At 41.1% G+C, this 18,056-nt stretch overlaps 1 protein-coding gene across 8 annotated transcripts in view; it reads right to left on the reverse strand.

The window, feature by feature from the left end:
• Positions 1–18,056, reverse strand: part of HECW1 (HECT, C2 and WW domain containing E3 ubiquitin protein ligase 1) — a 250,519-nt gene that overhangs the window by 180,231 nt on the left and 52,232 nt on the right. Inside the window, exon 2 of one of the 8 annotated variants that reach the window (XM_074541361.1) lies at positions 3,250–3,307. The exons of the other annotated variants lie outside the window; for them this stretch is intronic. Within the exon in view, the coding sequence (XP_074397462.1) occupies positions 3,250–3,276 (27 nt within the window). The 5' untranslated portion in view covers positions 3,277–3,307. The remainder of the gene's footprint in view (positions 1–3,249; positions 3,308–18,056) is intronic. 8 annotated transcript variants of the gene reach the window in all.

Below are 18,056 nucleotides of genomic sequence, written 5' to 3' on the forward strand. Positions count from 1 at the left end.
TACATACTTTGGTTGTCACTAGCATTAAAGGCAGTGCAAGTGCAGTTATCACTAGCAATAAAGGCAGTGCAAATATACAAGGCACAGATTAAAGAAAAGGGATTGCAAAATGCTTTATTTTGGATATGGGGAAATGCTTTTGTCTGGGAAATAGCTGTCAGTATAGGTTACACCAATATGTGCTGCCTTATGAAAAGTAATTCCTAAGCTTATTTGTTGTTGTTTATTTTGCTCCAGAATTACACTGCAAAAGGATGTCTGAAAAGTTTTTGTCTGTTGAATCCTAAATAAATCCCAGGTAAAAACTGTACAGTAACAACTGTACAGTAACAACATTTGGCATAGGAAAATCAATGGATGTTTTTCCCATAAATAACTCTTTTTATTTAAAGTATTAATTCCATAGGTGATAAACTCTAATTAAAGAATAAAATACTGTTGTGTGACTTTATACATACTACATAAAGCACATGTGTTATAGTGATCCCTGATAGACCAAACATAATATAAAACTCACATTGGAGATGATTTTTTAAGTGGTGGATTGATAACAGCCCTCTTCCCTAATGAAGGACTCAATCCAAAGCAAAAGGTTAATATGCTGTTCTCTGTCTCATCTAGAGAAGAGTTTTTAAAAGGCAGAAATAACTTGCAGATACTAGAGCACTAAGATATTTTGTAACTGGGACCTTATTTTGATTGTGTTATAACTTTTTTTTGGCTGTTTCTATATTTTCCTTTCAGTTTTTATAGCCTGCATTGAGATTTGAGCACTTTTCTATATTGGTTGTACAGTTGAGAGAAAACGGTGCTCTGAAATACCAACAGGAGCATGACTTTACTCTGTTGATTATATAGAGCATATACAGGGAAAATAATTTGAAGAAATTAAATACTTAAACACTTCTAAATAGTGCTTACACCTCCTCAAGTATTAGGCAGGGTCCTACACTCCTTGTAGCCATCAAGTCTTCAAACTGCTTAGAAATACTGGCACTTATCTTCAATGCCTACATTGCAACTCAAAAGCCTTATCTGGAAGGACAACTAAATGTCCTTACAGGTACCTACTGCTGATTGCCATACACTAAATTATGCATCTGGTTTGATTTCCCTGAAGTAACTCATGCTAGATTAACACAGAAACAAATTTTTTCTCTAATAATGGCAATAAAGGAGAAAGAAGTGTCCAGCCAGAAATTTTGTTATAAACTTAGTTCAACATGCTTTCCATACAGGATGAGGAGAGGGGAGGTGGGGCAAGGAATTGGGGAAAGACTTTTTCCAATTTAGGAAATACTTTTTACCCTCCATACATACAGGAGAGTGGTAGAAACTGAACCAAAGCTGCAGTTAAGGAATTTTGTCAATAAAAGATAGATGATGTAGCTAATAGAGAGCGCTTTGTGACAGGTGTTTGACATCACTTTGGTACACCTGGATACTGCTGCCCACACAAACTGAGGACCAAGGCTCCCTTACCTTAACCACAAGACCACCCTGAGGAAACAAAGCATCACAGTCAGCTGAATATGCTGAAGCAAGTAATTTGTTTTCTTCCTGCTGCTACATCAGCTACCTATTCATGGCAGGATTCTTGGAGGCAGGAATGTACTTAACAGAACATCCAGGATCTCCTGTGGTAGTGTGTGTAAGGGTCCAGATTTGTTAAAGACACTTAGCTAGCAGTGAGAGAACCATTAATTTAAAACTTAGGAAAATCATCACCACAGATGAATTTTAAAATTCTGCAAATGCATTCCTTCTGATGCCCAAGTAAAGTACAGTTTTGCTCCTAAGTTAAACAGGTATTATGCACTCTGCTTTCCAAAACAAACTCTATTCTCAATCTTCTTCATGCCCCTTTGGCTATTAAACATGCCCTTCCTCTTAAGCCTTTTCACTTGAGCAAAAGAGATGGGATGGGGGGATATTTCATTCAGTTTGTTGGTTTTCTTTTTTTTTTTGAGTAATAAAAGAAACTGCCAAATACTTCTGATGATGTACTTACCTGATGCAATAGCTGCAAAATTCAAATGATTGTCATATGAAATGTCAGCTTGTGAACAGTTGTCATAAACTAGGACATTCAAGGATTACTCTTCACCAACGAGTCTTTATGTGATTCTTCATCACATTTTGTGAATCCATATGCATGTAGAATACCACCAAGCTTGCAGCTTGACAGAGGTGAAAGAAGTGCTGTTGGACACGTCCACAAAGATTCTCAGTTGTCATCATCAAGAGACTTCATGTATTTCCTCAGCAATTACAGCACTGCTTAATTTGCACAGAGGCTCAAATGCCTCCCCAGCAGAACTGCTCGTGCCTGAGGCTCTCACTGGCTACTGTGAAGTGCAGAACTTTAAACAGAAAGGATACATCCTCATGAAACTGGAAGAACATAATGCCCTATGACACACATGGCTGCTCACTGAACTCTTCCTCTTCACAGAATTCAAGTCATTTGGATGATTAATAAGAGAGGAAAATATAGAAGCAAACACTCAAACAAAAGCCCCAACCATATCAACATTTCACTGACAGAAATAACACCAGATAAACTTCAATGCACATTCTGGCTCTCTTAGATAACGCACAACAATTGAGGAGACTAAGCTGTGCAGGAGGATGCATTCAGCAGCAGTGTGTTACGCATGCACATCATCTCACAGGTTCCTCTAGTCAGTGATTAGTGCCATAGTCATACATCCCTGCATCTCACACATTAGTGTCTACCGTGATGGCTGATTTGTGTGTCGTGATGACTCAGAATTAATTCACAGTTAGAAGCTGCAGGTTTCAGAAAATGCCTTGTGAAGGTGAGTGGTTGATGCATTCTGTGCTTTGCCTAGGCATGGATACGTGCAACTGCAGTGTTACAGCTGTCTGCTGCTCCCAGGACCTCCTTGCTAGGATTGTATAATCACCACATCTTCATTCCATAAGAATTCTTGGGCTGGCCACACAAAAAAAAATACCCCACACTCACATCAGATGGATGCTTAGCAGGTTACAAAAGAAAAGACAAGAAAACCTTAAACAACGAAAGATCACTTCAAATGAAGCTTGATTGGGCATATTCTTGAAAAGGTGCTCAAATTACCTGAACCACTTTGCTTGATCTTAAACATGGACCAGGGGCAGCTGCAACGAGCTCTGAGCTTTGGCACATTCCATTATATGAATGGTAGTGAATTTATAATGGAATGGTATGGATGGTTTTTATAATCAGAAAAACACACTGACCTTAACACTACACAGGTGGAGCAGCATAATGACCCGCCAATTGTAAGCGCATCAATTCCTGGGGAAAATTCAATGAGGTTAACTCAGCATGTATCCCATAACCAACATAAGCGACATTTAAAAATACTGTTTTTCCACCAAAGCCTTTGACAACATTTTATTACTTGATTCGTTCCAGTGTTCAGTATCTAGTGTACCTTACCCATGTTAACAGCATACTACGTTACGTTCCAGTAGAGCTGGACATTGTCATGCACTTCATGACATGAAATACACTTATTTTAGAAACTATGAACAATGTTAGGTACAATAAACTTTTCAGACTGTGTAAGATTAACCATAATATCCATTTAACTTAGAAAGAAACTGAAAGAAAATAAAAGACTTTTACAACGGAGTTTCATTGCAAAATCCACACACTGAATGAGCTTAGATGGGTGCCAGCTGACCAGTATTTCCTCTTCCCATTGATTTATTGACAGACATGGATATTTCAGGGACCAGCCACAAAGGAAGTAAATTTCAGTGTACCATACTGGAGCAGACCAGATATCCAGTCTGAGTAGTCCAATATATAGTTTGAATAGTCCACAATTAGACTGCAAAATACTGTGAACAAGATTCTCCTCCTTCCTTATTCAGGCCTCAAACAGTTTTGAAACATCCACATGTTAACTACACAGAGAGAAACAAGGAAACAAAGAGAGAAACTTAAGCCTGAATCAGGAAGAGCCAATCAGCAAGGACAGAAGGCTCTTCAAACATGAAGTAATAAAACTTTAAAATGCAATTAAAAAACTGAAAAACATTCACAACTCAGCCACATGAGCAACATTTACAATGCCTATACTTCAGCTCATTCTCCTTCCTTCTCTTTTGTGATCTGGGCATGCTGACACTTTATAGCTTCCCTACAGCACTAGCAGGGAAAGCCCCTCAGCAACTAGAGTTTGATATCCCCATCTCTTCACATCAGACACCTCTGGAGACTGTTGGCCCACCCTACTATTCTCCCCACCATGAGTTTCTGCTGTGCACTCATCAACAGATGAGAAACCTTAAAACAACATGATCGACACCACTGCTAAAATTGTCAATTCATCAAGAGCACAAAAATGAAGAAGAGAAGCAAAAGGTTTGGATTTAGGAAGATTCCCAACTATTCACAAATGTTCAACTGAAAAAAAAAACCAACCAAACAAAACAGTGCCATTTGATTATACTCACCTATTATTAAAAGACTTTCAAAACATGTAATAGCCACAAAATTAGACAAAATAAAAGTACACATTGCTTTGTCATCTCTCTCTGTCTTGCATAAGCCACTAAATCTCATGGATATAATCCATTTTAGTCCCAAATTTACCAACTGCCTATAGCCTGGTGGCCCTTTGCTTTTATTAAAGAAGCGTATTTACACTGGAAATAAAGCAGGGTGATCCCAAAGTTGGGCAAGGAGCCACATCATCTTTAAAGGCAATCTCAGAGAAGTTAATCCACACTTTTTTCAGCTGTCTGGTAAAGGCACACACAGCAAAACTCTTCCAAATAGCTGAACTGTAAATCCTCTTCTCACAACCAGCCACCACGAATTTTCTACAGCCACACAGAAGCTGGTTTCAGACTTAGTAGCTTTGCACATAACAAAAAAGTAATAAACTACATTATGCCACATACAGTGGAGACATTCCATTCTCTACTTTCTGTGATTTGGGATAAAAGTATAGGCACAGGTCTCTTTCTAAGCCAGTTCTAATGCAGCTTTCATAGAAAGTTTCATTCCCAAAGGCAATGTGAAAACCCCACAGCTTCACTCTTGCCTCTAGAGCCAACCACAATACACCAGCAGCTTATGCAGAGCAGGGATGCTGCAAGACCACTCTGGAAGGAGGAAGAGCTTCCAGACTTGCACCCCATCTGCCTCCTGCTGTGCCAGACAACACAACTCCAAGGTACTGCAACACATTTTCTCACTTCTTCATCCTCAAAGCATCTCAGCATGACAAACCTCAGTTGAAGTCACTCAGTTTGTGAATGGCAAGCAAAAATAAACCAGTGTGCATATCTACCTAAACTGCCTGGCTCACATATCATGCAAAACCTATGCTGAGTCACAGAAAGCATTTTTTGCACAGAGGCAGAATGTGTTGTGATCCCTTCACACATTTAATCCAGAAAGAATGACATAGCTCAGGATTTATGGCAAACCTGACAGAAAGCCCTGCTGCCAGCACCCCAGCCAGCCAGGAACACCCCATGGGCAGCGAAGCTCCAGTGCCACGCTGCGGTCAGGTCTGTATTCATACCCTGTGCTGTATTCATCCCCTGCTCCAGGACAAGTGGCAGGTGTGCCTGTATGCATTCAGACTTCAACAGCAACAGATGGGAGAACTGCTATCTTACATATGGATAGATTTACTCAGGGGTACATTTATATTAAATGACATGCTTCAGAATCATAATTATAATTGAAGTGCGCTTCAGGTAAATTGGAGAGCCTATGATCATAACGACTATCATTGCTTAGATGAACACAGTTTTCTGGATTTGTTTGTTGCTGTCTCTGGTCACCCATGAACTCTTGTCTTTACATCCAGATTGCAAGTTTCCTGGCGCTTTAGTTTGGGTTTCACACGGCTCTCGTACAGCATTTGTACATCTCAGTCCATGACTGGGTCTGCCAGTTGCTATTGCAATGAAAGTCTAAACAGCATTTATTTCATTAAATGCATATGCAAACATATCATCTCAAGGGCCAGGAAAACCTGAATTATTATGTTTAGAACCTGTGTGATAAAGAGGTAAGAGAAACAGACTAAGGAATACAGGAGAATACAGGAGTTGTGCTGCTTGTTTTGAGACTACTACAACCTGTGTACATTCATTTTCTGTCTGGGAACAAGAGTTTGTCAACAAAATCAGCCCCAGCTCAGAGGATGAGTTGTTTCCTCTTAGATCTCCACATGAGATTATCATGATCCAGAAGAAAAGTAGGGAGAGCGGTCCACTCAGCAGTGAAGTCTTCTTAAGCTATTTCTTCTTCCAGAAACAAAGCAAATTGAAGTGGATTCAACTGATGTTTAATCTCTCTCACCTTACCTAACACCTTTTCTTTCCTCACTTGTCATTTAACATTAGGGTTTCTTGCTTGCTATTCAGCCCTGAAAAGCCCAGCTATGCCTCAGTCCCCTTTCCTTCTGTTTTCTTATCCATCTCCTTAGCTTCTGTTATTATTCCATCTTTTCCTTCTCCCCCTCCACTTTTCATTTCCTTCAGGTTTGTCCCCCTCCCTACAGAAGCCACTGCTGATCTCTGCAGCTGTTGCTTGATCCTCTTATCCTGCCTTTTAAGTAGTCTCTGTGTACCCTTTTTTTCTGTTTATCACACAAGTATATTAATATAATCTTTATGCATGCCATGTCCTGCCTGAAGCAATCTTAAGTCTCATATCCTGCTCGTAGCTGCCATCTTGCTTCAAATCCCCTTCTCAAAAACACTTTTTGCAAAGAAAACCCTGATCATAGTAAAGGTGGAATGCAAACAACTAAAATCAGTATCTCTTTTCAATCTCTAGATACTTATGCACGCATCTGCTTGTACAGGTCTACACTTCTAGTGTGCCCTGGCCTCTGGCTGCAGCCCATGCTTCCTCTTAACACATGGGATAGTTTGTATAGCAATAAATAGTTTGTATAGCAAAAAAAAACCAACAGGTCTTCAGCCAGGATGTGCAGTACAGGCTAGTAAAAGCAAGAAAATCTATTCCAGCTTGAAAAATTCTTTCATTCAGTGCTCAACAGTTTGTTTCCAGAGACAGCAAATACTTGTGCTCAGCATATGACACTACTTGCAAGAGGGGCTGATCTGGCATCTGAGAACAGACATCTGCCCAAACTCCTGAGCCACTGTGGACAAGATGGAGCTCCACACACAGCCATGCTAACAGAACGCAGAACGTGCTTTTCTGTCAATAAGCAATCCTGTTAACAATGACAGAAGAGTAGGTATGTTGGTACAGCAGATATGCTTTTCTGTCCCTCTGTTGCTTCCCTTCTTTCTTTGTTTGCACGAACACCATCAGCATCAATTAAGAGCTACCTGCTGCACAACTTAAGCACTGTCTTTGTATTGAAGTGGTTGGAACACCATTGAAGAGATCAAAATCACTGTTTTTCTTAAACTTCCACAGATCGATATTTGAAAGGTTTTTCCGTTTTTATGAAGATCAGAGAAAGATAGGTAGTGCCAGTTATTTATGTTAGAAGTGTTTGTTCCTTCTGTCTCAACAAGTGCAAACACATAAGACAATCTCCTATATTTTTAAGGTTTGGGAATTACACCTGCCAGCTGAAGCTACTAGAGCAGGAAATATATAAAACCCTTAAAATAAATGCATGGTTTTATGACTGTAAGATAAATACTAGCAAATTCTCATGTGTAAATTAGCTAAATAACTCACAAACCATATACATATTAAACGTTTTCTTTTCCCTTCAGAAGACAAAAAGAACACAATATCATTAGAAAAATAATTAATATGTTAATTGAGGATTTTAATTGCCCAGAGACAAACCTCAGTTGCATTGAAATCTGGCTCAAAATCAGAGGTACATCTGTTGTGGAAAGCACTCCAGTTTTTTCAAGTAAAGACACAAAATCTTGTACATATTAACATAAAATGGAAACTCATTGTTTTGCAGCAAAGGCAAATCAAAAAGATAGCAACACCTTCATGCCATTTTCAGGTGAGATCTTCCATTTGCTAATTTGCCAATTGACCACATTGATCTCAGCTTGCAGCCCAGCTTTGGAAGTTATCAGATAGCAATGGTCTTCTCTCCAGGCCTCAGCTGGAGGGGAGGGTGAAGGCTGTAGAACTATATACTATGTGATAGATTCTTCTGCCTCATGGGTGCCAAGAAATCCAGAGTCTGAGGTGGACAAGGAAGCCTAAATTCTTGAACAATAGTGTTTTTACAATCTAAATTCAAAAGACCTGACCATGAACTTCCCTGTTTCCTATACTTGATGACAGCAAAGCATGAAGGTGGAGCCTGAAAGATGCGTCAAGGGGGCTCCACCCATGAGTGACCTGCTGGAGTCCAGCTCCACGCAGTCACAACCAGATCCAGCCTCTGCTGAGCCATGGATGAGGTGTGTGTGTGGGCTCTGAACACGGGGCTGTGGTGTCAGTCCAGCTCCTTTCAGAACTGGTGTCTGCCTCTTAGAAGAGGAAATATTCATGGCTGGCATTAACTGAGCTTCTATTGGGAAGTGTCATGGGAGGAAGTGCCCAACCAGTCCAGGCACTGAGAAAGCTCAAGAGACCAAACCTTGGTGGGCCAGTGTGATGCAGTTCTTGTCCCTGCTGTCTGTAGGGATACACTTTGCTCTCCAGGAGTGTGAATAAAGCTGGCTGATGAACTTTTAAATTGTCTCTGCAGCCATGTAGCACAGAGGAAAGTTGTTACTGGTAATGCTGACATAGACATGGATGGCATCAGACACTAAAAGGGACCTGCCGCTCTTTAGGGCCTTCATGCCTGGAGGAGAGATGCCAGGAAGGACTGAAGAGTTTCCTTCTTATTGACCACCTGGAACCATCTGAGACTGCCAGTGAGACTCATGACATCATTCAAATACAAAAGAATGTCATTTTAATTAATAAAAGAAACTGTGTAAAACAACCTCCTAGCACACAGTTAGTAGGCAGTTTGTGAAACTGGTGCAATGAGTATATAATGCCAGGCTATATCCACTCAGTTACAGAATCTCAGCATTTTGATGGAAGCTCAGTGTGACAAGACAGGCCCTTGCATGTGTCTGAATGTGACTGGAGAGATCAGCAGGCAGAGCAAGGTTAGAGGCAAATCTGCTATCACTGCTCCTGTCCTGAGGACTTTAAAAAAAGAAATCTGTACATCCTATATAACGTGGAATTTTATGAGCTAAAATTTTAGGTTTGCATTATTCTTGAAAAGTAGCTGGTAGTAAATTTCAAGAACAATTGAGCTCTTCTCTCATAAATAACTTTCAGAAAGGATAAAGTGATAAACAAGCTATGAAAATTTTACCCCTGGCTGAAGTGTGTTTTGCATTCCATATAAACACAGCTAGCGAGTGTATTTAATAGAGGATTGGGGCAGCATGGTTTCAGTGGAAAAAGGGGATATGACAGTAAAAGCAGCAATGAGGTATTTTCCTGGTTTGGAAGAGTTCTTATTTGCCTGACTGTGCTTTGGGCTCAGATCCAAATGTTCTATGTCTAAAAATGACCAACCTTACCACAACACCAATGTCACCTCCACTTACTGGTTTCTCAGAGTCTGTATTATTTCCATGGTGATTTGCTGGCTCTGTCCATCTCATCCTATGGCTCTGGTTTCACTTTGGCTTTCCTCCAAGCTGCAGCTGCTAAAATCAGCCCCCTTATGCCCCAGGAAAAGAGTCTGCAGACAGATCAAGTCCCTGGTCCTGCTCCCTGCAGGACCTCATAGACATTAGGTCTGGCACAGAAGGGGATGGCTGACAGGAGTGGTCTTTGATCTGCAGGGTTGGTTTCTGCCACAGCCTGAGAGAGAAGTAATAGCACAAGGTTGGTCCTTGGCAGCCAAGAGGCAGAGGATGTGCGGGGGATGCCCAGCAGCTGTGCCCAGTGCATGGTCACCAAGGCAAGGACAGCACCCTGGGCCTCTGGGGCACAGGGAGTACCTTGGGGCCAGCACCCAAAAGCCTTCCTATGGAGGATGCTGGGTGGAGGATGATGCTGCACATGGAGGGTCCCATCACCCCCATGTCAGAGTGCCACCACCCAGCAATGCAGCACTCACAGTGCCCAGGGGCAGGATAAAGGAGAGCATCCTCCTGTGTCCTGTTGCCAGAACTGGCCCAGGGCCAGCCCAAAGACATCCAGGAGGAAATTCCTGAGAAGCTGTTGAGACTACTTGGAGGGAGTTGACAAAAGGAGACCAGGTGATGGACAAGGTTGGTGGAGGCTCTCTGGTGCAAGGCCACCCTTAGAACTCATTGGAAGGATGAAAATCTCTTTCAGCTACATAGCTGTGACCAGACCAAGTAAACACCTTCTTGAGAAGCACTGCAGAGCTCCCTGTCTGCATGCCCTGTGGAGCCAGGGGCAGCAGCTATAAGAAAAGAGGTGCAGAGATGTTTCCAGGGCTCCCAGGACTTGGAATCACCTACTGGTGCAGGAATGATTCTTGCCTTCAAGGAAGATCAGTCCAGGGGCATGTAATCAGTCTCAGAAGCTCCTGAAATGGCTCTAGGTAGGGAGATTAAGGCTTGGGCATCTCCTGGGAGGTCAGATCAGCCTTCAAGAGGAGGAGCCATGTCTTGCTCACGTGCTCAGGGAATAATTGATGGCCCTCACCCAGGTCAGAAAGGAATTTTCCCCTGGGGTAGAGTGGCACTGGCCCTGGGGTGTTTGCCTTGCCCTGCAGCACTGAGCCTGTCTGGTGAGGACAAGAAGCACAGGAACAGAGTGAGCTTTGGAAGGCAAAAAGCATGCTTGGCATCAATATGTGTCATATTTCAGAAATTCACTACAGTTTGACACACCTCCTCTTCTTTTTCTTTTGTGTGTAGTTGGTCCTGATCATTCTTCACATTCTCTTCAGGAAACAGGAGCTGCTTGGCACGCATTCCTGCTGCTATTTTCTGTAGCTCTGTCACTTGCCTTTGCCAGACTGCAAAGGATGTATTTTCAAGCTAAACTGAAGAACACATCAGCCTGCTCCTGGCTACACATGCTCATTGTGGTAATGGTTGTGAGCATTGGCTCTGAAACAGATTCAGAAAAACAACAAGAAAATTCTATTTTCAATTGTAAACTTTGTGCTATGTGTCCTCTTCAGTTTTTAAAGCTGAGAAGTCCCTGTCGTGGCAGGCAAATAACAGCCTCTGTGTTACTTAATTTATGGTGAGCAGAGCAAATAGGACAGAGCAGTAGTGCCCTGTTAAACCCAGAGCTCTGCATGACAAGGCCCGACCCAGGTCTGAGGGCTGCAGCCCCGAGAGCAGCTCTGCAGGGCAGGTCCCAGCCCAGCCAGGAGACAGGGGCAGAGATGGGCAAACACACAGCAGGGCTCAGCCAGGACTGAAGGTCCCAGGCAGAGCTGGGACACATCCCTGGGCCCTTGGCAGGAGGTGTGGGGCTGGGGGTCCCAGGGCAGGCCAGCCCCACCCCAGCCACTGAGGCCTGTGAGCACCACCAGGGCCCTGTCAGGACTAAACTTCAGTGCTCCTGTGCTCTTCTTCAGACACTGGTGGTGGGACACTGGAGACAGAGTATTGGGCCAGATGGACCTTCCCTCCGAGGGAGTGCTGCTGTTCACACAAGGAACAGTAAAATACAAGTGTTTTACTATGTTTTTCAAAGAAAAACAGGTTAAGGCATTTCTGAAAAGGAGTGCAAGAAGTAAAAATAAAAACTACAGGAAAATTGACACCTTCAAAATATTTGAAACCATTTAGATGAGAAGCACATCCTGCAACAGACTGAGGGGCTTGATCTCTGGGCCTCGCTAGGTCAGAGGTTTTGCCATCCTTGGAAAACCCATCTCAGATGGATGAAAAGACTTTCAAAACCACACATCACACATACTTTTTGTACATTTGTGCAATTTGTCCCATTATTCAAGATGACCTACAGGGTGATGGAGCCAATGGCTAGGCTGGGGCACTGTTACGGATATTCAATACCTTTTGCTAGCGCAGGGCTAGGAAGAAATGCCATTAGAGGATACCTCAGATGTAATGGCAGGGAAAGTAAGCAATAGGAAGAAGCACAGAAGAAGGGAAGGAACAGTTTATCTGGAAGGGATCTACAATAGTCACATAATTGAAATGTCTGGCTACTTTAGGTATTATCAAAAATTTAAGCGTTGTATTAAAGGCATTATCCCAAAGCATCAAAAACAGTCACAGGCTGGAAGCATCAACCACCTTAATCTTCCTGCAAAACCTGACCTCCTTTCCAGAAACCATATGATTTATTTTTCCTCTTGACTTCCAAGCTGAGTTCCCTGTTCAGCCAAGTAATATTAAAAACAAATAGCTGACATTATTATAAATGCTACATTATGAGCATTATTTAGGAGTTGGACCAGATGATCTTTAAACGTCCCTTCCAACCCAAACAATTTTGTGAATAAATGCTGACACATTAAGATGAAGTTTAGAACATAGGTTCTGAACCAACATCCTTCTGGAAGCAAGGAGACATGAGAATAGAGCAAATTCCATTAGTTCTGCCCCTAACAAGGTGACATCTCACACATGCTCCCTAAGACCTTGAGAAACTGAAGAGAAAATGAGACAATATTCACTACTATAGTAAGTTGTGGTCTCAGGACAGAGTCTTACTATTTATCAAATTTCCTTCAGTACAGAAAGTAGGAGTTTAAAGAGGGATCAAGATGTCAGGGTATTTTCTTTGCCTAATAGGCAGGAAGGACAGAAAGAAAGAGCCTGTGAAGATTAACTGAAAAGGGGGACAAATGTTCCAGGAATGTTGGCAATGAGGACTGCCAACAGCACTGCTGAATTCTTGGTCTGGAAGGAAAGATGGTAGGAAGAGTATCCACAGGTCACAAATTCCTCTGAAGATGAGCAGCTGTTTGATATACTGTGCAGAAGCAGAAGCCAACAAAGCAAAAAAGGAGTGTAGACAGAGAAAAATACAGTTGGAAGAACATTCTCTGTGAACAGAGGATGCTTCCTGCAGTACCATAGTTAGAAAGAAAAGGAGACTTGTCCATTCCTAGACAGGATATTACAATAACTGAAGCCCTGGGGAAAAAAACACTGGACAACGACAAGCTGGACAGCTCCCAAAAGCCTCTCTTCCAGAGTCCACTCAACTAATTAACTCCAGCATCACTTCCTACCCTCAATGGAGGGATCAAGTCCTGAAAGAGTCAAATGTCTTCTTGCTTTGGCAAGCCTCTTGGAAATTAGGCTTTTCTACAACCTCTTCTTTCACCTCTGGATTTTGTCAGGCTACTCACCATCATCCTTGGCTGTTTACATAACACTACAGCTACTACAGCACACAGTGAAAGCAAAAGCAAATTGCTATTATTGCACCAATAATAATAGGAAATGTCTCAGGGTTCATATTTTTGTATCACCAAACCAACCAACAATAGTTAACCACTTTTTATATGTGGGGAAATGATGTGCATGACCATTTTTACCTAATAGTTTGGTTAGCGATCACACTTTCCAGGAGAACTGTTCCATAGATATTTTTGATTATTTGTTTCACATTTTTTCCTTATTGATAAATTTCATGCTTCACCACAGGCATCAGCAGCTCAACCACTGAGCTCAAAAGACTTCTGCAAGTTCTGGGACAGCTGCAGGAACAGCAGCTGCCAAACTCCTTCTAGAGTCATGCCACTGGGACTCAGCACTGGCCTGAGTAGAAAACATTTTGCGTTTTGATGAGGTGGAACTGTGTGTACCACCATATCTTCAGATGGAGTAATTTCTCATCACTCCACTGACTCCAATATACTATAATCAACAACTGGCTGAAGGGACTGCCTTCAAATCTTCAGTTTCTCCCTGACAATCGTGATGTTCCTAGTGATGTGGATACTTGGCAGTACATTGACTTAAGTAGAAAAAACAGTTTAACACAGTCCATCAGCCATTTATGAAATGAACTTGGATCTGAACTGCAGTCCTAGAAGATCAGTGGAAAACTAACATCTGCAAATGAATTAATGCTTACCAAATGAAGTTTACTACTGAATGGGCTGTAAATGTCAAGCACAAGGAAACCAGAACATCTAAAGAAACAGGCACGAGTGAATAGTCAGCATATGTCTCCCTTATCCTGTTTCTATAACCCTGTAGTTGCAAATGTATTTTCAGGGTCTATTTAGAATCATCATTTGGCTAGGGCAGAAAAAGATGGGGGAATAGAGATGACTTGAACAAACAGCACTATTATGGCATTTTGTATCCATGCTATTAGACCTACAGGGGAAAAGGTACAATACAGAAACTTTGTTCAGCACTGCCAAAATGCCATTACTCCCCTCTGACTGCAACGAACCACTGAAGCCTTTCTCTGCAAAGTAGCATGCTTTAAGTATAACAAATTGCTACTGAGCTGGCAACCTCCTCAACTTATCTCATGCATTGTGACACAGAGACATCCAACTATCTATTAGCAACACCAGCAAGACCTTCCCCCAACTGCTCAGTGCAGTGATAAGTATCTATAAACCACAGTTTACATTTAATTGGCACAAAAATAGGGAGGGTGGGGGAGAAACAAGCAACACACCCAGCATTAACAAGCTTCTATTGTAAATGATAAATACCAGACCCTTTCACTCCTGTTTCTAGAGCACCACCAAAAATCTCAGGGCTACACTGCCACAACAGTAGCCCTCCTAAAACCTGTTCAGGCAGCAGACAAAATTAAGCATCCTTATTATTTTGATGAAATTATCTTGCACTCCATTTTCATCCTCTTTTTTCTACACCTGCTATAAAACAACAAACTGGCACTATCTATGAACAGTCATGCATATTCCACCTTATTAAACACTGGATTTCAATAGTTTACTAAATATTAAAGTTATGGGCAAGGGATGTTTGAGAGGTAGGTCTACTATATAAATGGGTTTTGCATCTCTGTGCCAGGCTGTGATACACTAGACTTTTATTTGCTTTCCCATAAACACCCAGGCAAAGGTTAGCACGATAGGATCTAGTAGTCATATTTAGAATTGCACCATTCACTTTTTTCAAAGCAATATTGAAAGATCAAGTTATTAATGGAAGATTAAAAGAGGAAGAGATTTTTTTTTCTCCTTGAAAAAAACAATACCAAATCAGAAGCATTACTTCTGCTAATTTGATAGCTCCAGCTCACTTGTTATGAAACCTCTTGGAGTACACCAGCAGCAAGTCTCAACAGGCTTATTCCTGGAAATCCTAAAAGTGGATAGCAAGTGCCATCTCTGAAGTTACAAACAAGCTAAGTATCTAGACAAGCTGAAATTTTCTACACAGATGAAATGCAAAGCCATGATGATTACTGGATACTACTAATCACTGATTATCCAGCAGTCCATTTTCACAGTATTTCAAGGTGGCTATAAGGAATATATCTTTATACTTGGTAAAAGTGACAAATAGGATAATGAATCAGGAAGATAAGAGATGACACTAGGCTTTATAAAAGGCCACTGAAGAAGCCATGAGCTGTATCTCAAAAAGACAGACTTGAGGACATGTCACATCACCTTCACAGAAATCTGCCCACAGGTACAACAGCCCAGTGAGTCCTACCTAGACCACCAACTTCCCAGTACTTGCTGTGCACCATCTTCTAAACTGAAAGAGCAAGATGAAACAGATTTTTAAATATGGGCCATCTAAATAATTCCCATCCCAGTAGAGTCAGACCAGCAATGTTCCATCTTCTCTTTGAGTATCTGAGAGTCTTCAATAGATGACCTGGATGAAAGTTAATTGTAGTTGATTATGTTCTTCTATTTTTAATAAGACCTAAGAAATAATAGGGTAAAATTCCTCTACTGCTGAGGAGGTTTATAATTTGCTATTTAAGTTCTAGATGGTGAAATATTAGCCCCATTAATAATACCTTGCTTCCCTATTAATTTTACCCTATAAAAAGGGGCAATAGATTAAACTATAAAAAAATAAATCAAAGCGAGCTCTTATTTGTATAAGTATGACAGCAGTTAATTTTTTTCTTATAAGAATTTAAATTAAGTGACTAAAATTTTCTCAGAAATGTAGGTATCAAAGGTAAGAGTAAAAGAATGTTTCTATCTCTGCCTTCATGACTGTTTTTTCCCATAAGGGACAAAGTCAAAATAACTTCTGAGTATAATTTCTTCCACAATAGTTATTTATTTGACTACATTTCATAATTTATGTAGCCCTGAGAATTTAAAGGACATTCTTACCTAAAAAGTTTAGCAAATACACATTTTTTCCCCCCTGAGAAACTGATTTATTTCCTCTTCTGTGCAAGATCACTTCTCTATATAAAAAACCTGAAGTGCCATGAAGAAGTCAGTAAGTTATTATTGTTCACATGATCCTTGTACAGGTTCTCTAAGAGCTCACCAGGGTCCCTGAATTGACAGCAGCTGAGCTGCAGATTTCAGGACTATACATTTCAGTTTTAGAACAATCTAAATAACCTCGTGCAAAGCAGGGTAGGGGGGAAGCATCTTTTCAGACAGGAGAATTTTGAAACCAATAAAAGAGAGAAGGAATTCTTACCAGCTCCTAAATAAGAACATTGTCAGGTGAACTAACACTCCAAGTGAAAAAGCTCCCCTTAAGAATTATGGAAGAGTAAGTTTTGAATTTGAACATGACTTTGTGCACATGTTTTCAGAGATCACTGTCCTAAAGAATCACCCATGTATCATTAAATTAGTGTTTCCTGTCATTAGTTCTCTGTGTAGCTTTTTCCTAACTGGCAATGTGCACTCACATGCACAACCTCTGCCTGCTCATGTCCCTGTTATCTACAATTGGTGCTTGAGAGATTTAAAGGACTCGTTTTCCTGTGCAGTACCTTCTCTCTGCTTGCCTCAGGCTATGCCTCAAATCATTCCACCTCAGTTGCACGGACATGATCTCAAAAATACAGGTTTATAGGCCCTCTTAGACATCCTACTTATTTATAGTATTGTTCTATTACATTGAAAATGAGATTCCTCCACAGCATAACAAAAAAAATCCATTCAATAATCAAAGGTAAGCAGCAAACAAGTCATCCTCTGGTATTTGTCTCATCACACAGATTTGACTGTGTCTACAGTTTAAACAACATACTACTATTAAGATATCTTTATTGGATGCCATAGGCATCCAAAACTTTATGTTTGGTTTATTCATAATTAAAGGTAGTGTATGAACAACTATCTTACTTAAATAATCTCATTTTAAAACCCTCCAGTACACTAATTTTTTTATTAGGTTTGCAGCTAAGATGAAAGTATCAGTATTCCTTCCACCTGATGCCAAGATTTCACACCAGAGAGTAATCTGACCCTAAAGAACATTAAAAATGTAAAAATCAATTAAAAAAATAAAATGAGAGTAACAGTTCTCACTCCCTTGATTCAAAACAATCAGTTAACTCCCTCTTTATTAATAACACTTATTATGCACAATAATTTCCTTGTTATGGTTTATTCTTCTATTTTTTTGGTACTCCTTAGCTGTCCTAAATAAGACGATATGGCACAGTAAGTGTGTTCATTCCACTTCTGACATGAAAACCTCTGAAAATGTACATGTTGGACCTATCTTCCAGTAATAGAAAATGAAATTACATCACTGTCTTGTTTAGGCTAGTCTGAGCCTAATCACAGGTTTGTTAAAACTAACTCCCTCTCTAGAGACCTCATCACTGTCTGACCACAAACAGTGGGGGCAGACAGAGGGTTCTGTTGGCTCTTGCTGTGGCCTGTGACAGGAGACCACACTTGGTGTGTATCAGCCTCAGTCTGTTCTCACCACTTAGGAGGACACAGCAGACGATGCTCTAAGATCAGTGTGGCTCTGTTAAGGGATGGGTAACTAGTGGGAACAGGGGGTGGCAGACAGCACTATGCTGGGCTCTTTTAGGAGCCGCGTTCTGTAGCAGTCACTGTGAGGAGAGGGAGTGTAGAGGGAGGGACAGGGCAGCAGATGAAAACCTGCCTAACCCCGTGTCCACCAGACAGTCTGGGGTGCCCAGCTGCAGAAGTTGCTAAGTATGAGAATGATGCAATATCCAA

This window comes from Zonotrichia albicollis, chromosome 1 (genome assembly GCF_047830755.1).
Source record: "Zonotrichia albicollis isolate bZonAlb1 chromosome 1, bZonAlb1.hap1, whole genome shotgun sequence".
Lineage (NCBI taxonomy): Eukaryota > Metazoa > Chordata > Aves > Passeriformes > Passerellidae > Zonotrichia > Zonotrichia albicollis.